The sequence below is a fragment of the Galleria mellonella genome, unplaced genomic scaffold (assembly GCF_026898425.1).
Source record: "Galleria mellonella isolate WM207_F2 unplaced genomic scaffold, CSIRO_AGI_GalMel_v1 utg83, whole genome shotgun sequence".
NCBI classification, from domain to species: domain Eukaryota; kingdom Metazoa; phylum Arthropoda; class Insecta; order Lepidoptera; family Pyralidae; genus Galleria; species Galleria mellonella.
Window position 1 is genome coordinate 5,727,857 of NW_026442162.1, and position 27,193 is coordinate 5,755,049.

At 34.2% G+C, this 27,193-nt stretch overlaps 1 protein-coding gene across 2 annotated transcripts in view; it reads right to left on the bottom strand.

Moving 5' to 3' along the window:
- The window catches only part of LOC113514590 (dual specificity tyrosine-phosphorylation-regulated kinase 2), a 101,588-nt gene that overhangs the window by 66,835 nt on the left and 7,560 nt on the right, over positions 1-27,193 (bottom strand). Inside the window, exon 1 of one of the 2 annotated variants that reach the window (XM_052901939.1) lies at positions 24,869-25,053. The exons of the other annotated variant lie outside the window; for it this stretch is intronic. Coding sequence (XP_052757899.1) covers positions 24,869-24,901 — 33 coding nt within the window. The 5' untranslated portion in view covers positions 24,902-25,053. Of the gene's footprint in view, positions 1-24,868; positions 25,054-27,193 lie in introns of those variants that run through there. 2 annotated transcript variants of the gene reach the window in all.

The following is a 27,193-nucleotide window of genomic DNA, read 5'->3' on the forward strand; positions in this document are numbered from 1 at the left end:
GCCAATAGACCTGCTTCTATCCTTCATTTATATTAACCGTAAAGCAGTTGTGTTTGCATGGCTGTGTTTCGGTTTGAAGGGTGAGATATGGCGTGAATTTATTGGGTACAGAGGAATTACACCTGAGTCCTCAGGAATGGCAACGTATGGGGGGTATCATGGGCGAAACAGTATACTCTGTTATGTCCATGGTACTGCTCATGTCTATGGGCGACGGTTTCCGCTTTCTATCAGGTAGGTCGTTAGCTTATTTTCCATTCTAAGTTGTATAAATAAAAAATACTATAGATATCGCAGGATCTGTAATTCCCACGGTACTCCTCACGCGTTACTAATCCTGAGCACTAAAATGGCATACCTTAATAACTTGTAACTTCATTCCTACACAAAATGAAACTGTCATGCAAGTAAGTAGTTGCTTGACGGCAGCATATTATCGGAATCTCGCCTCTTGCCTTTTCTGAGGAAATAATCTCACATACGCCCACTTTCGTAAATGATATATCAGGGGGCAAGGTCCCCAATTCGTCCGTACTTCTATTTATACTCATATAATACGCAATATCTTCGGCAAATCTGAGCCGACTTTGGCAATTCGTTTTGCAGATTACTGTTTTTGATAAAATTTACTATAATCCAAAAGATATTGGCGTTTTCAGAGACGGAAATTGTTGCAGATTCAATTTAATATGTAAAAATGAACTCTTTTTATTATTGCACGTACCTTTTTTATTTATAGGTGATAATGGAATGGTAACCCCACCCGCGCTATCGGTATACACGGCCGGGCACCAGTGATGGATGATAGATGCGGATGAAACAGGTCAGTTAGCCCATCGTGACGAATTCAACGAGAATTGTTCACGATGGTTTCCAGGGGGTACCACGTGGAGGTTGGCCTGATAGCGCATATTGCTAGCAATGGGGCTGTTAAACTCCATTGCTAACAATCCCTTCCCCCCTATTGCACGTACTGGCCACTTATAATTTTTTACTATTAAAAATGTAATGCATTCTGTTGATTCTATTCAAATTTAGTAAAATGAATGTTGAAAACATAATACGTATTTGATTTATCTCGTCGTCCTTAAATATATGATAGTTTAGCCGCATTTGCATCGCAATTATCGCAGTTTTTAACAGAAATATTTAATACTTAAGTTAACAAGTTGGGGGATTTTCTTTAAGAAGTTGTGGGTATAATGAGCTCGTCACCATCATCATCATTATCACCACATCAGACGTTAGTTGTTCCACTATTGAACACAGACTTCCCCCAAAAACTGTCATAAGGAACAAAGTCGTACCTTACGGCAGTTTACAATTGGGGGAGTTGCCAGTAGCTGCCACGCTTGGTTGGATAAGGGGTAGGAAATAAAAAGTAAGAATAATAATTATCTTATGCTGTGGTACCTTTTATAGTTTTTATACCAAAAAGCCCAAAATTAGACCAAAGGCATGAATATAATTTACCTCTGCAGTACGAGCCTTTTATACTTACATGACGCTATTAGAAATGATTGTAAATTGTGTACCATAAAAAAACCGACTTCAGTCGTGGCAAAACTTCAGGGTCGGCAACGCGCGCATAATACCTCTGGTATTGCAGGCGTTCATAGGCTACGGTAACCGCTTACCATCAGGTTGGCCGTATGCTTGTTTGCCACCTCAGTGGTATAAAAAAAACAATCGATTTTTAAAATCCCCTTCTTGAAGTCGATTGAAAATATTATTAGAATTAGTCATTAATTTCGGTTTCATATTAATTCTGTCACATTACAAGTCGCTGTTTTTTTTTTTAATATAATAACTAATTCAAAATATTTTTGGACAACAAAGGGCCAGTATAAAATATATGATTCGAGTAATTTTTCGACCTCTATAATTCACTGCAGATAATGACGTAGCACGCGACCGTGTCACGCGATCATAAACTTAATGATTGCAATGTATTTTATCGTAAGCCTATTGCAATCTGTTAATATCCAAATACACTAATGACAGTTATACTTTTCAATAGCATTTTATGAACCTCGTACACTTTTCGCATTGTGGAACTGCTTATTTGAATAAAAGATTGACTTTTGTATAAGCTTACATTTTTTTTTTTGATGGGTGAAAATGGAATGGTAACCCCGCCTTCGCTAACGGGATACGCTGGCGGAGCACCAGTGAAGGGTGAGAGATGAGAATGAAAACAGGCCAGTTAGCCCATCATGATGAATTCATCAGGAATTAACCATGATAGTTTCCAGGGGGAACCGCGAGGAGGTCGACCTGGTTGGGTATATTGCTAGCAATGGGATTCCGAGTCTCCATTACTAACAATCCCTTTCTCCCCAATAAGCTTACATATTCTTAGTAAACTTATGGATAAGGCTTTTTATTTTTTTATATTTTATGTCTTATTTTGCGTTTTATGTCTTTTTTTGCGTTGGTTTGGTCATTTGGAGAGGATGGATGAAAGAAGAATTACCAAAGAGATTTATCGAGCAAGAATGAATGCAGATATCGGTAGGGACCGCCCTAGACGGACGTATGTTGACCAAATAGGCGACGCGCTGAAGAAGGGCCAAATTAAAGGTACCCGTAACCGGCGAGCGTGTATGAAAAGATTGATGAATGTGGAAGAAGCGAAAGAGGTTTGTTTGAATCGAAGCATTTGACATTCCATTGTTTCTGCCTAATGGGAGTCAGGCGTGACAGATATGTATGTATGTATGTACGTATATGTCTTATATATTTATGTATACTTTAATGACCAATAAAATTTGGTACAAAAGGACTTAATGCTGTAAGCAGTCTTTACTAGTCAACCTTTAGGATGAGCAGAGATACTCGATGGCAGTTTGAATAATAAAAGAATTTATATTTTAATGTAATATGGTAAATAACACACATAAAACACATTATATTTTAATGTAATAACTCGCGCTCAGCGGGCCGAGGCGCGCAGTCAGGATCGCGCTCTGGTTACAGCCGCTCATGATTAAGGGTCACGAATTGATCACGCAACTAGTAGAGCTTTCTCGATCTAATTACACGTAATTTAAAGCGGTAGTTATTCCATTAACATATAATGAATATGCATTATATATATACATTCATAAAATAAAGTCTTTGTGACAAATTCCTTTAGGTTTAGTTCTCCCCATAGACTGCCATAAATAACAGTTATGTGCTGTCTGCATCCTGCACACACTGCATTTACCCAATATATGTATTATAATATATAGTACAAAAATCTTGATCCTCAAGATATTTACAGATACAAGTTTTTTACAGATAACAGGATTATGTATCGATTATAAAAAAATTGCACAAACTTTGGCATTTCTTATCTAGTTTATTGTATTATTAAAAAAAAATTTAAAAAAAAAACAACACAAATGAAATAAAAAAAAATTATATCAACAAACAAGACAAATAATCAGTATTAAGTAAACTAGTACTTATATTGTAATAATAAGAGAATCCTATTAATAGTCAATATGGTTTAACAATTAGGCAACATTTAAAGCTATTATAAACTATTATAATAAAAAAACATGTCAAATGCAAGGCAAAAAATTATACTGCTTTCCATCGTATTAGAAGGCAAAATAATTCACGGTAAACTTTTAAAACTCTATCCAATTCATCTACCGATTAATTTTTTTTTTTGTTCTTTAAGTTATTACTGTAATAGCGATTTGCAGGGCGACTCCTTTTAATTTATATAACAAGCCCCCAGTTCCGTGTACAGAGTGACAAGCAAAATGGCGGGAAATCGCATTGCGCTAACTTTTGTTCGACAACGAGCACGCAACTCTAGCATCATGTTTCGGACAGACGTCAGCAAAACTAAAATTATAATCGATGGCAGGTAACATTTCTAAACCGTTAGCAAATTAATTAAGGTTGGTTGTTGGCATGGAAATTGCTACATTTAATTCACTGTTCTTTAGTTATATTATTTTTTTATTATCATTGTAAAATAACATTTGACAAATGAAAACTGTGTTTTTTATTCGTAATGACGTAATATCACACTTGCTACCGTTTGCTATTGAAAGTGAGATATTACTTATGATTTTATGATAAAGGCGAGCTCAAAGTCAAGAGTCATTTTAAAAAAAAAAATAATGTACATTCTCTGAAATTATGTATGATTTTTCAAAAACAGCATATAATTTAAATATTAAAAATAGTTAATGTCTATAGTTACATAAAGTATATTTATATCATCATCACCATCATCTCAGCCATTATCCATTCACTGCTAGTATTTTATGAGTAAATTTAGTTCTTTACTTGCAAATTTTCTAGCCTCTCGCTGTTTACGGCCTAGTGGTAGCTAAGAACAAGGAATTACATAGAAAGCATGATAAAATAAAAAATGTAAATCATATGGTTGCTTCCTTTCTTCTTATGCAAATATATTTAGTAAAAAGAGGACGAAAGATGCACCATCAGTTGCTATTTTTCTCAATTCATAGCAGATTAGTGTATAGAAAATGTTTAATATGTCAATTATTTGTGAATGACAAAATTTACATTACTAGATTATATATTCGACACAGTTTATGTAGAAAGTATGCAAGTAGGTTGTATCTGGATTTGGTAGGGTTATACGGCCGTATAACATTTTCTATACACAGCCTGCTATGAATTGAGAAAAATAGTAACTGATAGTGTACCTTTCGTCCTCTTTTTACTAATTATATTCGCATAAGAAGAAAACAGGCAACTATATGATTTAAAGTTTTTATTTTATCATTCCTTCCATGTAATTCCTTGTCCTTAGGTCGGTAGTCTGTTTTAATTTTATTTCACTACTAACCGGGCGCAGCCGATGACTAACGAATAAATCCGAATACAGCGACTATCTGGAATTTCATTTAATGCTATTTATAGCAGTCTATTTGCAGCGACGTAGCAAACGAAACCTCTAATTTCGAGTATCATATGATATTTCACTTGCTACATGTGAAATATTCCAAGCCTATTGTCAATATTCCATTCCAACCAACTAGACTATTAACTATTTATAGGTCTCTCCTACTTTATATTATAAACGTGAATGTCATAAAAACATTCGTATATTTACAATTGTGATAATTTCAAAAATGGGCAATAATGTCGATTAATAACATAAGTTACTTTTATCTAAATTATTTCCATCCATTAATTATATTCACATACAAAATTAAAAATTGTTTAAACAAGAACTTGTTTGGTCACAAAGGTAAGTCATTTCAATATAATTACAATTGTAAAAGGATGCTACTAACCTTATGATGGTGAACAGCCATCACACGCAATACTGGCCTCACTCGAAAGTTGCCGCCCTATTTACGTGAAAACCTGACAGGCCAGTCCCCGCTAATTTTATTGCCATCAGCATGCAACGTAACAGAAAGCAAAAATAGCATTACAAGTGATTCCATGCAAACAGCTTTATAGAAAAAAAACACTGTACTATTTTTTTTTTATATAGTGTTCTGCGATTGACCACGATCTTGCCTGATGAAAAGTGGTAATGTGATCTAAAATAGAACTCGCAGATCTACAAATAAATAGCTTATTCGCATTTGACTTAAATTGGTCTGGATTGTGTGCGGTTGAAGAAATATAATCAGGGAAAGTTTAATTCCGATGTAGAAAGATGCAAAGACCTTTGTGTAGATAAATGGTATGTCTGTGGCATAAAGATGCAGAAATTTTCTCTACAATTGTTGAAGCTAGATTATCAATTATCATTATAACATATCTGAACTGTCCGCAGAATTAGTTTATTTTTTTTCTTAAATAGCAAACACAGTGTAGAACGACCCCCCCCCCTCCTCCCTCTTCCCTCATAGATGGAGTGAAGACCTCAAATGCATTGCAGGGAGTTAGTAGATGCAAGTGGTTAAGGACCGTTTTTATGGCGGTCTATGGGGGAAGCCTAAGTTCAGCAGTGGACAGATATCTGATATTATGAAAATGATGAAGTCTTTATAGAAACACTACATTTCTGTGTAATATTTTTTTTTTTTATACAATTAAAATACAATATATTTTCATAATGCATTCGTAGATAAATTCATCCCACTCATGCACAAAGAAAACAGTTTTAACAGCTTTTATCCTTCAAATTATGTTTATCATTGCAAAATATTTCACAAGTCGTATAAACTTCGACTTTGTTTCTTTAGCCTTAATATACTCGTAAACAAAAGTTTACCGCTACCATAAACACGGAAGGATTAAGTTACTTGGTCTAATTAGAGCCAATGACAAGAAGTAGCACCTTATTATTGTGAATAGAGCTAGTTTTAAATAACATCCGTGACAACTATGAAATAAAATAGCAATTAACTTATAAATAATGATAATTTACCCTTCTTTGCATGATTATTTTTATTAGTGAAATAAATCAAGGTGATATAATTCATGTTCAAAATTAAAGGAAAATGGTTAAAGAAATAAATTTGATAGCTATGTTTTTTTTTCTGCAATGGACAATAAAAAGGTATCCAGACACCGATCAACTTAAAGTGAACTTGTTCTTTTAAATAATTTTTGGGCATTCAATGTTATGATGGAGATTTCCACCATATGCAAAGTAGAGTTAAGATTATGCTTCACAAAACACAGTTATTTTAATTTAAAAACTAAACTGCTAAACCAATTTTGAAAAAAAAATCTTTATGACCAATCTAAGTCCTGTCAGATAAAAAAGAATTTTCCAAATCTGTTTACAAGTGGCAAAGTTATGAAGTAATAAACATAAAAAAATATAATAGAATTGAGAACCTTCTTTTTTGAAGTTGGTTAAAAATATAGGGCGCGATATCATAATAATAAAGTTTTATGTTGTAGTTACCCCTCTATAATGCCATTAACTCACTCTAATTACTGTTGGTATGCGGAAATGAGGCAACTAAAGTAATCGACCATTTGCCGGTCACAGTAATCAGGTTTATGGCAAGAGACAGTGTTTTTATTTGTTTTTTTTTTTTTTTATCTAAGTTTGTTTTTACACAACACAGGGGGCAAACGAGCATGTTGCTCACCTGATGGTAAGTGACTACCGCCGCCCATGATCACCCACAACACTAACGGCGTTGCAGTTGTGCTGCCGGCCTTTTAAAAAGGAATATACTCTTTTCTTGAAGGTTATGCTGTCGTATCGGTTCGGAAATACTGCTGCTGGAAATTGATTCCAAAGAATGGTTGTGCGTGGAAGAAAGTGCTAAGTCACATAAAAATATCAGTAAGAGGCGACTAAAGGAAATTAATGATCTTTTAAAACATCACCAAAGCCTAACTGCGGTTGCCAACCCGTCTGCCAAGCGTGGCAACTACTGGCAAAACCCCCCATTAGTGGGAGGTCTATGTTCAGCAGTTAATGGCTGACATGATGATGATGGTATCTATATCTCAATTTACCAGAGGGAGACTTTGTACAAAAGTCGTTTGCTTGAGCACCTCTGTCCCATTCGTGTTTCAACCATGAAGCAGTTGTGTTTGCATGGCTGTGTTTCGGCTTGAAGGGTGGGATACGGCGTGAATTTACTGGGTACAGAGGAATAACACCTGAGTCCTCAGGAACGGCAACGCATGGGGGGTATCATGGGCGAAACAGTATACTCTGTTATGTCCATGATACTGCTCATGTCTATAGGCGACGGTTACCACTTTCTATCAGGTGGGCCGTCAGCTTGTTTGTCATTCTAAGTTGTATAAAAAACCTTCCGATGGTCACGAATTCGAATCTAGCAACCTGCTAAAGGTTTTTTAAATGGGTGCTTATGGAATGGTCTGCGCTATCTGTATATATGCTGAAGAGGCACCAGAGACTAATGATGGGCGAGGATAAAAGCAAGTCAGTCGGTCTATCGAGACGAATTGAATAACTACTAACCGAGATAGTTTCTAAGGAGAACTACGTGAAGGTCGACCTGATAGGGTTTAACCCCTTACGACCTTCTGAGGGTATCAATATGTCTGTATTTTTTATACCACAAAGGTAGCAAACAAGCATGAGGTTTGTCCGGAAAGTACGTATAAAAGTTTTTAAAAATTTTATTTTACAATTATTCAGGTAAATCAATTTTATCCCCTTCAAAGGTGACATAATGCACTTGTGCCAACGCCGTTTCCACTGTGAGAAGGCTCCTTGAAAGTCCTCTGGTTGTAGGTTTCTCAGCTGCCCCGTCGTAGCTTTTTTTATCTCATTTATGTCCCCCAAATGCCGCCCCCGAAGTACCAATTTGGTTTTTGGGAACAAGAAGAAGTCACACGGGGCCAAATCCGGCGAATAGGGGGTGTTCGGTCACCGTAATGGAATTTTTACTCAAAAACTCACGGACAACAAGAGAGGTGTGGGCAGGGGCATTGTCGTGGTGAAGAATCCAACGCCCCTCTCGCGCCAATTCTGGACGAACTCGTGCCACACGACTGTCTGACCGTTAAACGACGGTCCCCATTAACACAAGTTCGAATTCTTTCCACGTTTTCGTCGGAACTAGTGGAAGGACGTCCTGAACGTGGGTCATCTTGAACGCTTTCTAGGCCCTCTCTGAATCTTTTTAGCCACTTGTGGACGGTTGGTTCCTTCACAGCATCATCCCCATAAACTGTTCTGAGATCGGCAAAAATTTCACGGCCATTCTTGCCGAGTTTCGAGAGAAACTTGATATCGCTGCTCTTCAACGGAAGCGGGCTCCATGCCGACGGGGTTTCGTTAAGAGGTAACTTCACAGATGGCGTGACAAGCAGTTCGCACCGCACGGCGGTCAGACCAGAACTGAAGCATTGTTAGGGACATAAGGAAGGGGTCCTGCGCTTACCTGGCCTCCCCACTCCTCTTTCTCGCATTCCAGAACACTTTTATACGAACTTTCCGGACAGACCTCGTACAGCCCGTCTGATGGTAAACAATCGCTGTAGCCTATGGACGCCTGCAACACTAGAGGTGTCACGTCCGCATTTCCATCTCCGAAGAAATCTTAATACTCTTATAGCCCAATACTTTTTTTGAAGAACCCCATATTGTAGTCTCTAGAGTAAACCTCGGCAGGAAGTTCACTCCACAGCCTGATCGTTTGCGAAAGAAATTTCCTATGAAACCGCACTGTTTGTAGTAATTTATGTAAAAATGACTTCAACCATCATAAAGTTAATACAAGATTACTATGGTAGTTATTCTTAGATTGAAAAAATAAGATAAAAAATCAGTTCATAAAGAAAGCATAAATAAAAAAAAAACAAGTCTAAGAATAATCTCGAAATCACTTAGATATTACTGTTTGATATTTTTTTTTTTTAATTAAATTAATGTCAAAGACTACTAAGTCTGTGACCTTGTTATCAGAAATGAGCTAAAAATAAGATTATAATTATGGAAGGTATTGATTTCAGTTTCTGGCCTTTAACTAATTTTAGCAAAAATACTAAACGATTTTATATTATACCTACAAAGTTATATTTATATTACAGATACAATATAGATTATGAAATATTAATGATACCTTCCCGTTCCCTTTGAGAATAATATTGCCCCTTTGTATACAAGTACCTTAACAAGTACTTAGTAGATTTATAATCATCTACGTCAGCTGTGTCGTCACTCTCTTAATTTTCGGCTTCTCTTTATACTGCTTATTCTATGAGAAATATTTGAACGATATAAAGAGGCAGAGAGAATAACCTATACTGCTATAACAATATAATATTCGAATGATAGATAAAGAATTGAATGGTGTATAATGTAACATTTTTTTTTTGTGATTGACCACTGCTTACTACAGAGTAAGTACAAGCTGAGTCAGAAGTGGCAAGAGCCGAACAATTTCCCAGACCGGCAAAATGAGTTTACTGTGCGTTGACATTGTCATTCATTATAAAGGGCGGGAAATATTCATTTTTGCCCGGAAAGTCTCAGCATTCGAGCTAAATGAGTTCAATAATCTTAGATTAATATCTAGAGGTAATATTTCTCTATAAATGATTTATAAAAAGCTGCGAATTCTTAACAATTTGATTTGTTTGGTACTGTTTCATGTTGATAGGCGACGGTTACCACTTTCCATCAGGTGGGCTTGTTTGCACTTCAAAGCTGCATAAAAAAAAAAGAAGAGCGCAACTTTTTTATTCTTATGTGAATAAATTTGATCATAATTATTATCTAGCGTGAAGGATTACAAAAATATTTATTTAATTATTATTTGCAAATCATTTTATTTAGAAAATGATTGTATGACTGGTTACAAGAACACAAATTTTACAATATAAAAAAAATCCATTTCAAATTTTTTTTAACCAGTTTAGCAAGACATAAATATAATTAATACGTCATTTTGTATGCCATGTTTTATACAAATAAAGATTTATTCTTATAAAACACGAAAAATGGCGTGTTTTGAGTTTTAAAAAAATACACGCCAGCCAACATTGGCTGACAAATTTTGAAATGTTATTAAAATTCGACTATTTCTAAAGAAGACCTAAGTTCATACCTACGAAGCCGATTCACACACACGGTGGCGATATATATAGGCATGTATGGCAAATACAATTACAACAATCAAATTCATAATTAACGAAATAATCTAAAAAGAATACAAATAAGTTGAAAAAAGAAGAAAAACACGTGCATGCTCACTTTTTTACTTTATACGAGCAGTAAGTACTTTTGTTCTCAATTTCGTGTATAATATATCATATAATATGTCATATATGTGTAAGTATATTTGTTATTTATATATATTTATTCGTTTATATATGTAATTTTAGTATGTATATATATTAATAATTACTAGTACCGCATTCGAGTATTCTGACACTTCCCTATGGTTAACTGGGAGAAAATGCTTTTAGCATTAAGTCCGCCATGTACACATATTTGTACTAATGAATAGTATTTATATACCTTACTATGGTATGCAGGTTGTAGTGGATGTAAAGTCCAAAGGCACTTGGTTTTAATGAATATTTATTATTTTAAACTATATATAAAGAGACGACGTGTTATACGTGCTTAGTGGCGGGAGCGAGACAGCTCGAACGAACGAGTCAGAATGAATGATTATTAAACAACTAATGAATAAATAATCCTTGAAATTCGATTGAAACATATTCAGCCAAAATTGTTTACTTAATCAGCTGAAATCGTTTACTAAATCAATGAAGTATAAAAATCTATACATATCTAATCGTAAATAAAGTTCACGCGCGCTCGTAAACTGTAAGAACTGTATCACGACATTCTGCCAAAAACACATTACTGCTTAATATTATTTTTATACAGCCCTGGATCAGATATTTATTAATGCTCTCTCTCTAATCGGAATGAAATATAAAAACTCCAAGTCGCTTTTCATTAATCTCGGATAATGGACGTATTTCTTTTTTCATTATCAATCTGTAGATGTGTCGTTGGGAGAAATTGAAAATGTTCGTGGAATCAAACATCGAAAGCTGAGACTGTTCACAATATGTTTCAATCTATTATATTGTATAAATATATATAATACATAAATTTTTAGATAGTTTTGCTCTTTTGAGGGCAAAACAATAAACTGAATTGTGACCATTTTGTGTTACTATGGCACGCGCATGAAAGAAAAAAATTGTTTCTTGCTTTTTTTTTTTATTATGCATTCCTTTATCTCTTTTTACGGTTTATGTCTGTTGTTACTTGTACTGTACTGTAAGTAATGCAAATAAATTATATATCTATCTATCTATTTAGTAGATAGTGGTAGATTCGCCAAGTCGAATTCTCCTCGTGTTTTATGGCAGTATAAGAGGGAGGTCTATGTTCAGCTATGGACAGATAATGGCTGAGATGATGATGATTATGCTTGGTGAAGTGTGGGAATGATCATGTCGAGAGTCAAGGCAACGACAAAATTAAAAACTGTATTAACTACACCACGACGCGCAGTTTTAAACCGACTTAAAAAAGAAGAAAGTTCTAAATCACTATGTTACAATCGATACGGTTTACTCTCTTGTTAATCATGTAATAATTTTGATCTTAGGCATATTTAAAGTGGGCCTTAGTGGGCTGTGCCCATCCCATAGTTGTGTATGCCCATTTTAAAATAAGAACGAATTTTAATAAAGTACCACATTCGTGATTCACTGTTCATCCCAAAGGTTGACTGGTAGAGAATGCTACTAGCATTTAGTCCGCCTTTTGTACCTTATTTTATTTTGGTCAATAGAGTTATTTAAATAAAATAAATAAACTTCTTACAAAGGGAGACTTTGTACAAAAGTCGTTTGCTTGGGCACCTCTGTCCCATTCGTGTTTCAACTGTAAAGCAATTGTGTTTGCATGGCTGTGTTTCGGTTTGAAGGATGGGATATGGCGTGAATTTACAGGGTACAGAGGAATAACACCTGAATCCTTAGGAATGGCAACGCATGAAGGGTAACATGGGCGGAACAGTATACTCTGTTATGTCCATGGCACTGCTCAAGTCTATAGGCGATGGTTACCACTTTCCATCAGGTGGGCCGTCAGCTTGTTCGCCATTCTAAATTAAATAAAAAAAAGACAGATCTGAGAATGAAAGACGCATATACGTCTTTTATAAGAAGCCCAACCCCTAGAAATACGCCAATGATTTCCCCACAATTTAGTTCCTTTTTTCAAATCTCAAATTACGAACTAACTTTTATCAACAATTTTCTTTCATATTCACTAATAACCGAATACAATTTACAAACGTATGAATTACAATAGTTACACAATTTGGCTAATGGAAGCTTGTTGCGTGTGGTCGCACTCCATTTAGGGTCCAAAGTGGTGGGTGGACCACTTAACGTTAAACTAAACGTTTACCCCGGGTGTTTAACCGGGGCTACCTATTAAACCTAGAATAATATTACAACCCTTTTACGTATACATTCGATATTTAAGGTTTGTTTTTATTAATAACTAATAATGATTTCTATTTACAGATTTCCTAACCTTCAACCATTAGTCCATTACCAGGTTGTATTGAAAAGATTGCTCTCAGCAATAAGACCACCTTACTGTACTTATACAAATGTTTAATTGTATTTATTAATTGTCTTGATAGATAGAGAGATAGATAAATAATTTATTTGCATTACTTACAACACACAAACAACAATAGACATAAATGCACAGAGAAAAAAGTTAAAAAAACTGCATACAATAAGTAAAAATTTTTCCCTTCACGCGTGTGCACAGTAACACAAAATGGTCACAGCTTATTGCTTTGCCCCTAAAAAGAGCAAAACACTGATATTCTGTTGTGGCCAAAAGTGAGCTGCAAAATTCCATCGAAAAAAATAATAAAGAAATATAGATAAAATACATTGTGTGTGTTCATTACAATCACTATTATTTAATATTATATCTTAATTAATAAATAAATAGCAAATACCATTAAAAGAAGGGTAGTCAGAAGTCAATTTTTTTTTATCTAGAATGGCAAACAATTATCTGATTTTTTATCAGTATCATGGACATAACTATATTTCCATGATATTGTGAGGACTAATGTACCATGTAAATTATTTCTATCAATTATTTTCTTATCTTGCTTATTTCCTATATTGTATAATGCAAATATACTCATTCATTCATATCAGTAATGTAGATTATATATTATTTTCGAAAATCGAAAATACCCGTGTGAAGCTAGACCTGATCACTAGTATAGTATAATGCTCATAGAATATCATAGTAACAGTTATGGTAAAGATATACCTACACACTAACTTCCAGCAGCAGTATTTCCGAACCGATACGACAACATAATTTTCAAGAAAAGAGCATATTCCTTTTAGGCCGGCAGCACACCTACAATGCCGTAGGTGTTGTGTGTGACCATGGGCGGCGGTAGTCACTTACCATCAGGTGAGCCGCATGCTTGTTTGCCCCCTGTGTTGTAAAAACAAAAACTAATGGGGTACCAAATAGTAACATTAGGTAAAAATGAAGACAGGTGGCTCATCATAATGAATTCAACAGTAATTAAAGACAATGTTCCCATGGGGAAATAAATAACATAAGCGGAATTACAATGCCATTTCATCCTCTTAAAAAGTACCTACCTTATCTTTGTAATCATACAGATCAATAGAGACTTTCCTCGTTACCTTTTATCTTCTGTGTAAAGATCAAAAGAAATCGAATGAGCTAAGTTGTCTAACTTTATAGAATGTCTAATAATAATACATCTGAGGGCTACGTCCTTTATCTGTACGTATACCTAGTACTTATGTACAAACTCCGCTACGACTGTACTGCGCAGGTCAATAAACTCAATTGAGCATTTCTGTGTTGTTTAATTTGTACCCTTTGAGATATTCCACCATTGTTTCCAATAGAGAGATACTTCAAACGTTTTATGAGTAATTGAAAATGATGTAGACGTAATAAAAGGCTGTCATTTTAAGGGTCTCACAGCTTTTTTTCTTTTTGAACGTAATACTCGTAGGCAAGTGTAAACCGAGTCTCATTTTTACTGATGTTTTAAGTATGAAAGTGCGTTGGTTTATTTGTTACCTCTTGGTACCTTAACCTATTAATCTAATGTCATGAAATATTATTCGAGATGAAGAAAGATACAGGCTCTTTTTCTACCAACTTAAAAAAGAAGTAGTTTGTTACCAGATAGTAAATTGTATTTTTTTGATAGATTTGATTTTTTTTTATCTAAAATAGAAATCTGAAGACAAACGAGCATGCGGCTCACCTGATGATAAGTGACTACTGACGTCCATTATCACCCGCAACACGAGAGGTATTGCAGGCGTGCTGTCGGCCGCCGAAAAATTTTATTAAAATTAATTCAGAAGTCTAGTTTTTTAATTAAAAATAACTGGATAATGCCATACTTGAAGTATATTATAATTTACACTTGTATGATTTCCACAATTGCTGAATTGAAAAACTATGATTAATAAAGTTTCGTAATATAATCATATTTAAAATATCCACAAATAATTTCGAAACGCATCAGAAAAGGTATTCGGACTCATTACTGTTCACTAAAGAAAACATTTCTTTCTAGACATAACCGACAGACATAACAGATCACTAACCAGAAAATATAAGTAGACTCGAGAAACACTTGCTCGTGTGCTAATGAAATACCAGAGCGTGAACGACCAAAGAATATGGATCATAAGACCACCAGGGTACCATTCAGAAACCTTAAGTAACTTAATTATTTTAACTGACAACACACCTGTCTGTAGGAAAGTTGTAACCTTCGCCTAACTTTAACAATAACTTTTTCAATTTACCCCACGTACATGATGATCTTGAAATTGTTAACAATCTTTTAAGAGAGTGTTCTGCTAATGAAAATGAATATTTTTCTTAAAAATTATATATCAAAAACTAATAAGGCACTACAGTTCTGTAAACCATACTGTAATTTTACAGTGGTATTAACCACTCTAAAAAGAGAAACACAGCTATGTAAGCATTTCTGTTTAGTTTCAGAAACAATAAACAGTGGTATGTTAGCAAACGACTTTTGTACAAAGTCTCCCTATGTAAACTAAGCTACCTTCTGATTCATATTTGTCTGATATGCATATGTTTATTTATTTGCATTAAGATATATATATCTACAATATAATATTATTATAGTGAACATTATGGACCTCGTTAGTAGCAGCAAGTAACAATCGACGAGGTTACCTTAATGCATTTTAACCGATTTAAAAAAGGAAAAAGTTTCTAATTCGGTTGAGTTTTTTTTTAAGTTTGTTACTTCATAACATCGTTAGTTGTAAATCGATCTGGAAAATTCTTTTTTTATTTGAAAGGATATACTTTTAGATTAGTTTTATAGAAATTTTATCAAAATCAGTTCAGTTGTTTAGTTTAGACCACACGGCGATAAAAAAATATACGGACACACTTTTTCTTCATCATACAATAGAAAATAAATAGTATATTTGTATTATATCGTAATTAATCAAACTATGTCACAGTGGGTATAGAAAACTAAATTTTTATGAAGTTTTTAAACTTGTTTCTTTAAAGTGTTTGTTTTCTCTGCTCAACTCTCTGATTGTTCAACAGCCAGATATTAATATTTTTAATAACAAATTAAATAGGTTTTTTTAAATTTTTTAAGTTTGTAATATGAACTTAAGGCTCGCTACACATTTTGGTAAACTGTAAGTGAAGTAAGCAAATTGTGTTTAAATAAACAAAATAAAATAAAATTAAGAAAAGTGTGCTAAAACGAGCTATTGCGACTAAATAGTTTTCGCAGCGCACGCGACGAAAGATATTTTATAGCATTTTTTTACACCTTGACTTACGTTACTAAAGTTTTAGTAAGGATCCCTAATATTTTCTAGCAATAAATATAGCCTATGTTACTCAAGGTGAATGTAGCTTTCTAATGGTGAAAGAATTTTTGAATCGACAAAGTAGTTTTTAAGTTTATTTATTAGAAACATACATACATATAAAAATACAAATCTTTCCTGTTCATAATATTAGTATAGATGTACAAAACTTATGTCCTTTTGAGCTGTTCAGACTTAGTAGTTTCAGCTGTGTGTAGATAACTGATGGAAAGTGGTAACCGTCGCCTATAGACATGAGCAGTACCATAGATATAACAGAGTATACTGTTTCGCCCATGATACCCCCATACGTTGCCATTCCTGAGGACTCAGGTATTATTCCTCTGTACCCAGTAAATTCACGCCATATCCCACCATTCAAACCGAAACACAGCCATGCAAACACAACTGCTTCACGGTAGAAACACGAATGGGACAGAGGTACCCAAGCAATCGACTTTTGTACAAAGTCTCATCTCTGGTAAATAATAGGATAAGCGATTTTTATAAGTATTTATAAAATTAACTGACTCGCCCCTCGGTCGAGCCTGCTCCTCATCATTAGACCTTTATTCCGAGGCACGCCTGTTGTTCCACAAACGATTATCCGACCGTTTACGCCTCGTGGAATACACCCACGCGTATAATTTACGCCTTTCCATACCTTTTAGTTCGCTACACTCTCTATATCTAACTTTATTTATTACAGTGCACCTTATATTACCTACTACCTGGAAAATTCTTATTAAATCGTTCTCCTTTAATTAATTGAGATGTGTTAACTGGAGGTAAAATAATTATATAGATGTTTTTTTAATTACTTGTTCTTGATATTTATAGCACGTAGGTATGTATGTATATCAATAATTACTAGTACCGCACATTCGTGTATTCTGCCACTTCCCTACGGTTGACTGGGAGAGAATGCTTTCAGCATTAAGTCCGCCATGTACACATATATGTACTAATGAATAAATAAATAAATGTTAATTCTAAATACATTATATCGATCAAAAAAGCTCGACTAGTTTCGAGATCGATTCGTGAGCGATTGTCTAGCTTGTGCTCGCGTTACAGTCACTCACGACTAAGAATCACGACATGATCCCGAAAATAGTCGAGCTTTTTCAATCTAATTAATTTTAAGTTAAACCGGTAGTTATTAAATTTTTTTTATACAACTTAGAATGGCGAACAAGCTGACGTCCCACCTGATGGAAAGTAGTAATCGTCGCCTATAGACATGAGCAGTACCATGGATGTAACAGAGTATACTGTTTCACCCATGATACCCCCCATGCGTTGCCATTCCTGAGGACTCAGATGTTATTCCTCTGTACCCTGTAAATTCGCGCCATATCCCACCCTTCAAACCGAAACACAGCCATGCAAACACAACTGCTTCACGGTTGAAACATGAATGGGACAGAGGTACTCAAGCAATCGACTTTTGTACAAAGTCTCCCTCTGGTAATTTGGATGCCATTTTATCTACTTATCCATCCTCGCGCTAACTGCATAAACAGTGGTATTGAGCTCCTGGCATGAAATCTAATATCTATTGAATAACAATAAAAACCAGAGGGATTTGAATATTATTAATATTATGCTGCGAAGCAGTTGTGCTTGCATGGCTGTGGCTTCGGTTTGAAGAATTAATAAGGCTCAGAACCGTTCCTTGTGGTAGTCTATGGGGAGGCCTATGTTCAGCAGTGGACAGATAATGGCTGAGATTATAATAATTAATATACACCATAAACCATCAACACGTTAAATTAATAATGGTATAAAATTATATAAAATTCAATATATCATACACTTATTACTATATTATATAATTAATATCACGGGCGACACAGTATACTTTGTTACGTGCATAGTAATATTAATGTCTGTGGGCGATGGTTACCGCTTTCATAATGATAAGGGTAACCAACCTTTAAATATTTTTTTATATATATATATATATATATATATATATATATATATATATATATATATATATATATATATATTTTCACGCTTTTTCCATCAACCCCTACTTTTTAATCACGATTTTTATATAGCTATAGGCTTGCAAGATGGCAATCGAATATAATAATTGTAGTAGGATAAATTTTCATGTATAGTTCTAGAAATAATGTATATGGTAAAACAACGCTAATATATATATATATATATATATATATATATATATATATATATATATATATATATATATATATATATATATATATATATATATATATATATATATTACATCATTGATATATTTAATAGTAGCCAGCCAAAGATATTAGAAGCGGCTCAGAAATATCTAGAGTCGGGTTAAATACATTTATTATATCTTTGTATGTTAGCACACTAGATTTATAACATTGATTTGGCTTTTGCTGTTATAATGTTATAATTATTTTTAATGTATAAATAAATAAATGTAAATGAAAAAAAAACCTGTCATATTATTTTAGCATTTCTAATTTAATTATGTTTCACAACATAAACCGACTTCAGTTATAGTAAAACCAGTTATTTTAATTTAAAAACTAAACTGCTAATCGGATTTCTATGAGTTCCATCTATAAGCATGTCCTTTCAGATAAAAAATATTTTTTCCAATCGGTTTATCTACTGACGAAGTTATGAGGTAAGAAACATAAAAAATATACAACCGAATTATAAACCTCCTTTTTGTTAAAGTCGGTTGAAAATTAGAATCATAATCAGGTAATCTATTACATGTCACTACAAAGAAAAGAAGCCAAGAAATGTGAACATAAGCGTTGTAGAATAAAGATGACTACGCCGTAGACGCGTAGTTATGTGCGGCGGCGGCCGTAGCACGTGCTACGTATCGCGTAGATACGCGTAGCTCATTCTAATATATTGAGCACAAATATAGATTTAACTATATCTCAGTTTTTAACTCTATATTATAGGCAATAGAGTCTAATTTACTCTGGTTAAATTTCAATTTAAGGGTTTTACTCGTGTCGAAATAATTTAAGATTGTGTTCCAGGAAAAACAAAAACAAATTCAGTCGTGGCTAAATATAATATTATTATTTATAAAATTACTACTAAACTACTGCTGGTCTCAATAGAATTTCTTTGAGCCCAATTTGAAAATAGAGCCTTTCAAACAAAATAAAAAATTTCCCAATTGGTACATATAAAAAAAATAACAAAAAAAATTAAACATTCCGACGAATCCTCCTTCATGCATGTCGGTTAAAACGAGAATTAACAAAAATAGCATTCTGATGCCATTTTCTGATATTATTTTATTTTATTTCTGATGGTGTACTCGGTTTTAGTGTAGGAAGGGATTTGTTATATCTGTAACATCAAATAATTTTGTCGAAATACGTTTGTTTTTTTTTTTCAAATAAATTGAGCAACACGCATCTTCGGCTTATGATTTTACTATTACTACCACAAAGGTAGCAAACAAGCATACAGCCCGTCTGATGGTAAACGGTCACTGTAGGCTATGGACGCCTGCAACAGTAGGGGTGTCACGTGCGCGTTGCCAACCCAGAAGAAATCTTAATGTACCCAATAAATAATTAAATGCCTAGTCTTCAAACTGGAAAACCAGGCAATGAAATTGCAGAATACAGAGACAACAACTTAGTCCTCGGGAATGGCAACGCATGAAGAATATCATGTATCACGAGGGATACAATATACTCTGTTTATTTATTTATTTATCCTTTACTGCACAATACGAGTATAAATTTCTACAAGTGGCGAGCTCAATGCCGTATGGCATTCTCTACCAGTTGACCATTAGGTACAAACAGAAAACGTATGAAGGACAGAGGTGGCAAACATAAATTATAGCAAAAAAATTGTATTGTATGTCTATTTATATAAATTGACATAATAATAACTATCATACCAAATAACACTATAAACATATATAAAATACATACAGATAAAAATATATAAACTTTTACAACAATAGCTGAGTTTCCTACCCGTTCTTCTTGGCTGAAATTGCTTTTTTATATACAACTTAGAATGGCAAACAAGCTGACGTCCTACCTGATGAAAAGTGGTAACCGTCGCCTATAGACATGAGCAGTACCATGGCCATAACAGAATATACTGTTTCGCCCATTATACCTCCCATGCGTTGCCATTCCTGAGGATTCAGATGTTATTCTTCTGTACCCAGTAAATTCACGCCATATCCCACCCTTCAAACCGAAACACAGCCATGCAAACACAACAGCTTCACGGCTGAAACACGAATGGGACAGAGGTACTCAAGTAATCGACTTTGTACAAAGTCTCCCTCTGGTAAGGTCACAACCCAGACTACTAAGAACCTCATCACCATCATCAGATATCTCTCATCGTAGCATAAAATAAACATATCGATCGACAGTTACTTGTTTAGATAACAGAAGCAAAATAAACATAACACTATTACGTACTTAGAATTTGATCAAAACAATAACAAAAACATTGCGTATTTACCCCGTATCATACATATTTATGTAATAGTAGACGTGTGGTACCAGCATAGAGTAAGCCATCCATTCCTTTCTCGTAAGTGTCTTAAGAGGCGACTAAGGGAACTTAGTAGTCGAGGGATGGGCAGTAGCGTCCCTCTTAAATAATTTATTTATTTAAGGACAACCAACAAAGCATACATTTATATTTACTTAAAATACATGATAATAAGGTTGTATGTATATGTCTGTGTGTATGTGTGTATGTGTGTATATATGTATATAATTTTCATATATTTTTAATTTGCAAAAGATGCTTTTTTTAATTATACAGCACTATCATACCTACTTGTACAACAATTAGTCCATTACCTTAAGGTTGTCATGAAAAGATTGCTCTCAGCAATAACACCGCCTTACTGTACTTATACAACTGTATCGTTGTGTTTGTAAATTGTCTTGCTTATTTCCTATATTGTATAATGGAAATAAAGTATACTCATTCATTCATTCATTCATTATAAAATGCTGCCTCAATTAAAGGCAGCCACGACACGCGTATTCATAACATATTATTATTAGGTTGAAAATTTATAAAAACTACAATACTAGTTATACAATACATAGTTAGACTACAGTAATACTTTGGATTTGAAAGATTTGTACACTTATAATCTATACATATGTGCAATGATACATGCCGTGCTGTTATTAAGCTGAATAAATTAAACTATCATTACCAAAAGCCTAACTGTGGTGGCTAAGTCGCCTGCCGAGCATGGCAAACACTAGCAATATAGGTTTCCCCCATAAGGGGGGTTCCCTTATGGAGGAGGCCTGTGTTCAATAGTAGTCAGTCACCGGCTAATATGTTGATATAATTTTAGCAATAATGTAAACAAACATACGTCGAATAATATTCATGAAACCAAGTGGATTACATTTCGCGCCAAATGGAGGGATGTTTCCGCAGCATAATGTAAGAAGAAAATGATTTCAGTTGTAACAAAACCAGTTATTTTGATTAAAAAAAAAAAAGCTCAAATTCTAAACCGATTTTGATAAAAATTCTTTGGAACCAATCTATATAAGTATTAAAATATACTTTTAGAGAAAAAAAAATCCAAATAGGTTCACAACTAACGGAGTTATGAGGTAACAAAAATAAAAAAATAAAAAAACAATACAACCGAAATGAGAGGGGGAAGGGATTGTTAGTAATGTAGAACTGAGAATCCTATTGCTAGCAATATACCCAACCAGGTCGACCTCCTCCCGTTTCTCCCTGGAAACTATCATGGTTAATTCCTGATGAATTCATCATGATGGGCTAACTGGTCTGTTTTCATTCTCATCTATCATCCTTCACTGGTGCTCCGCCAGCGTATCCCGTTAGCGCAAGCGGGGTTACCATACAATTTTCACCCAGCAAAAAAAAATGTAAATCCATTCAGTAGTTTTTACGTGAAAAAGTAACAAAATTCTATTCATCGTTACAAACTGACAGATTTATAATATTAACAAGGCTTAGCAAGGACTCCAATTTTAAATGAACGCTAACAATATTTATTGCATGGATATTATAATTAAGTAATGTTTCCCGGTATACTGGCAAACATGGAGGGCGCTAAATAATTATACACATTTCTGGTAATTCATCGATTTGTTTGCAAAGCCATCTTGCTGATGTAATCCCAGTAAGCCGCAGTTTTGCTCGGATTAGTTGCGCCTACTGATTCTATATTAATAATCTTGTTGCCGATAATATTACTACATAAATAGATAGATAGATACACTTTATTGTTTCCTCCAAAAGATTGTAATAGTAAACTTATTATGAATATAAACAATTACAAGAAATAATCACAATGAGAAAACAATGGGCGGCCTTATCGCTAAAAGCAATCTCTTCCAGACAACCTTTGGATATATGGGGAAAAGGGATTGTTAGTAATGGAGACTGAGAATCCCATTGCTAGCAATATATCCAACCAGGTCGACCTCCTCGCGGTTCTCCCTGGAAACTATCATGGTTAATTCCTGATGAATTCATCATCAACTGGCCTGTTTTCATTCTCATCGATCACCCTTCACTAGTGCTCCGCCAGCGTATTCCGTTAGCGCAGGCGGGGTTACCATTCCATTTTCATCCATTAAAAAAAACCTTTGAATATACATTATATACTATATAGTATTTATTTATTTAAATTTATTTATTTATTTTATTATTATATAAGTCATTGACCGTCTTTTGCTAAACATACATAGATAGATAGATAAAGTCTTTATTACCAACAATAATAGTTAAAAAACAACAATAAAAAAGAAAAAAAAAACAATTCGTTTTCTAGTATTATTTTTATTTTTATTTTTATACAACTTAGAATGGCAAACAAGCTGACGGCCCACCTGATGAAAAGTGGTAACCGTCGCCTATAAACATGAGCAGTATCCAGTATATAGAGCACCGCTTTGGTGATGTTTATAGAGCTGCCTATCCCTCGACCATTTAGTTCTCTTAGTCGTCTTACGACACCCACGGGAAAGGAAATCAGCAATTTATTTATTAAACTTTAATATACCTAAATAGTATAAATGGCGGACTTAACACCATATGGACATACCATATTTACCAGAAGGAGACTTTGTACAAAAGTCGATTGCTTGGGTACCTCTGTCCCATTCGTGTTTCTACCTTGAAGCAGTTGTGTTTGCATGGCTGTGTTTCGGTTTGAAAGGTGGGATATGGCGTGAATTTACAGGGTACAGAGGAATAACACCTGAGTCCTCAGGAATGGCAACGCATGGGGGGTATCATGGGCGAAACAGTATACTCTGTTATGTCCATGGTACTGCTCATGTCTATAGGCGACGGTTACCACTTTCCATCAGGTGGACCGTCAGCATGTTTGCCATTCTAAGTTGTATAAAAAAAAATATGGCGTTATCTACCAGTCGACCGTAGACCTGTTATGACTGTATTAATAATTATAAATGATGTATCTGTGCAAAGCATAACGCTGTTCATGTCAATACGATTTTCCAATTTTGCATCAAGTCAGCCGTCAGCTTGCTTTTCCAAGTTGAGTCAAAATAAATAAGCAGCGTCAGGTTTGGAGACAATGCATCTTCTTGAAGCCAATGATTTCTTTTCTTTTTTTTGTTCTTTCAATATGAATATACAGATGCAGTGTCTCTCAATACTACCTTTTCTATAAATATCTTAACCTTTTTACTCAATACACACTATGATATACGCAATTCGTCAATGTAATGCAAAAATAGGAATCATTATATCAACCCTTAACTGACCAATGCTGAACACATGCCTCGCCCACAAAGGAAGGTTTTACCAGTAGTTGCCACACTTGGCACGTGAATTGGCAACCACAGTTTGGTGATGTTTAAAAAAAAAGATTAACCCAAATATTATACTCGTGCCTATTTATTTAAAAAATAAATAATAATAGGGTGATTTATTCAAAAGAAATTAAATGTACGTTTTTTAAGACGGATTTTAATACTCGACGTTTTACCCAAGAACGGCCGCCTATAAAGATAATAGATTGAACCTATCATTCATCTCCTGCTTGCTCTGGATTGTAGATTTTACATTTTTAATTTAAAAACGAATTTAATTGATTTAGTAAGGTAACCATTTTGATTATTTTTTATCTACGCTAATGTTATCCGAGTATTTAGTTGTTTTATTTATTAATATTCAAATTAGCAATATGTGATTAATGATTACACACACACATATATATATATATATATATATATATATTGTATGTTATTATTAGTTTGAAATCTGTTTAATTAAAGGTTGAAGGTCAACAAAGAGATATATTCCCTCCCAGTTAACCTTCAATGCTTAAATGATATTTAAAGGTTGGCTGGGATATAGCGTGAAGTCCGCGTTACACACAAGTGGTAAAGAATAAAAATAAAACAGTTTCTATAAATAACAGGCAGGTAGACACCTGCAGTAACATGTAAATGTGTACAGCACAAATTTTACTGCATTCAAAATGTCAAAACATCAGGCTAGGGGTACGTGAAAAATATATACTCACAGATGACCGCGGAGGTAGACTGTCCACACCCATTTTGCCACTGTTCACTTACATATTATTTTTATTTAACACGTAATATGTGATTCATAGATTAATTCTTTTTAATTTATAATTGAAATATGGGAATTTTAGCCGCGAAACGGCGGCGTCACGTTTGCCTCCATTCTCGGGAGGGTAAGCACTAACGCTGTAGTGAAGGGGTGCGCGTTAAATGCCTGGCATTTCGAGCTTTCATCATTACGATTTATGGCAATAATTGTCTCGTTTCTCCCCTTTGCTATGTTTTATCTCATATCTATTATAAATTTATTTTATTTTTTGAATCATTTAAACTTTAATTTTCATAAATATTTGTAAAAATTTTTCAAGTCAAAATGCCTCGTACACACCGCGTTTCCATTCGTTATTAGAAATTAGATAATGAATTAGAGATTATAGCCATAATAATTAAAAAAAAATACAAAAAAATAACATAATTAAGTATTTTTATTTAATCATGATTTTATTTTTACAAAACAACAAGTAATACGTAATAAATAATAATGAATTTATAATAAGGCAAATTTGGATCTTCGCTTCATACTGAAACATCACTGATAAAACCTGTGCTTCCAAATAATTGAAAATTATCATCTATTCTTAACTCAGCGTGAGCGGACATCCCTACGCGTATGATGCTGCGCGCGCCGCTCCGCGCCACTCCTCACACCTCCATCTCTCGAATTCATTGGAATTTGAACTCCAACCCCTCATAACAGAGTATCATTTCAACATTTATTGTCTTGTCCTTCGCTCTAATAGCTAAGTACAAGTGATGAACGGCGGATGGCGATCGCCAGCACCTCATATGACCTGCGAGTACTTTAGGAAATGAAAGGAATTTGTTTAGGTAAGTCTATTTTTAACTCAAAATGCTGAGCTGTCTTAAATTTTTTATCTCTTTCGACGTAAATATAAGATAATAAAAGGGAAAGTTCGGCCCAGCGAAAGACCCAGGTAAAGCGACCTCCTTACGCGTAAACGACGAGGCCTGACTCGCTGTTTTAATAAGCAAGTGATTCTTATCCATTTCGAAAAACTCAATAAATTTATTATATTTATTAATATTTATTTATAGTATATGTATTTATATAATATTTTATTATATATTTTAATATTTTATTTAACTGTATATTTGTTTATGTATTCTAAATATTAATAGTTGTAGCACTTCAGCTGCCCGCTAACGACATACTTTCTCTGTATTGGGTTGACTGGAAGAGATCTCTGTCAGAGAAAAGTCAACCCTTGCTCACAATATATTTATAAATGCATTAACAATGTCATTTACAAGTGCAATAAAGAATATATATATATATATATATGTGTGTGTGTAAGTCCACGTCATCTAGATGACCTACTCCAAAATGATACCACTTCTATAGTTCCACTAGTGTCTTTTTTTTTAATATTTATTTACATATCAAAATTATAGTCATTAAATATTACATCAAGAGATACAAGAATGGTATGAAAAAATAAAAATATTTCTTTTTCTTTTTTCAAATATACTATATGGCTTCTTTCCGGCCATTGCCATCATTTTTCCTTGAAATATATCTAAAATGCAAGTTGTGATTTTTTCTTATGATAACTAAATATAACTAATTCTATCAAATCGCCGTGTAGGTATCGGCATAGAATGGACCACCCCTTCCTTTCCCGTGGGTGTCGTAAGAGACGACTAAGGGAGGGCGAGGGATGGGCAGCAGCGTCCCTCTTAAAACATCTCTAAAAGCCTAACTGCGGTTGCCAACCTGCTTGCAAAGAGTTACAATTTTCTAACAGCTCCATTACCAGCAATATACTTTTTTTATGCAACTTAGAATGGCAAACAAACTGACGGCCCACCTGATGGAAAATGATAACCGTTGCCTATAGACATGAGCAATATCATAGACATAACAGAGTATACCGTTTCGCCCATGATGCCGCCCATGCGTTGCCATTCCTGAGGACTTAGGTGTTATTCCTCTGTATCCAGTAAATTCACGCCATATCCCACCATTCAAACCGAAACAGCCACAGCCATGCAAACACAACTGCTTCACGGTTGAAACACGAATGGTACAGAGCAATACCCAAGCAATCGACTTTTGTACTCTGAAGTCTCCCTCTGAACTTAAATGAATTTGTTTTCAATTGTGTAGGTTGTAGTTGATCATTTGTCACACAAATCGTAGATACTTACGACTCATTCATTGTTTACCTCGTTTAAAAAACCTTTCTTAACGAATAATAGTTGGAGCCATACAAAACGGATTGATGATCCTGCAGAGACTTTCT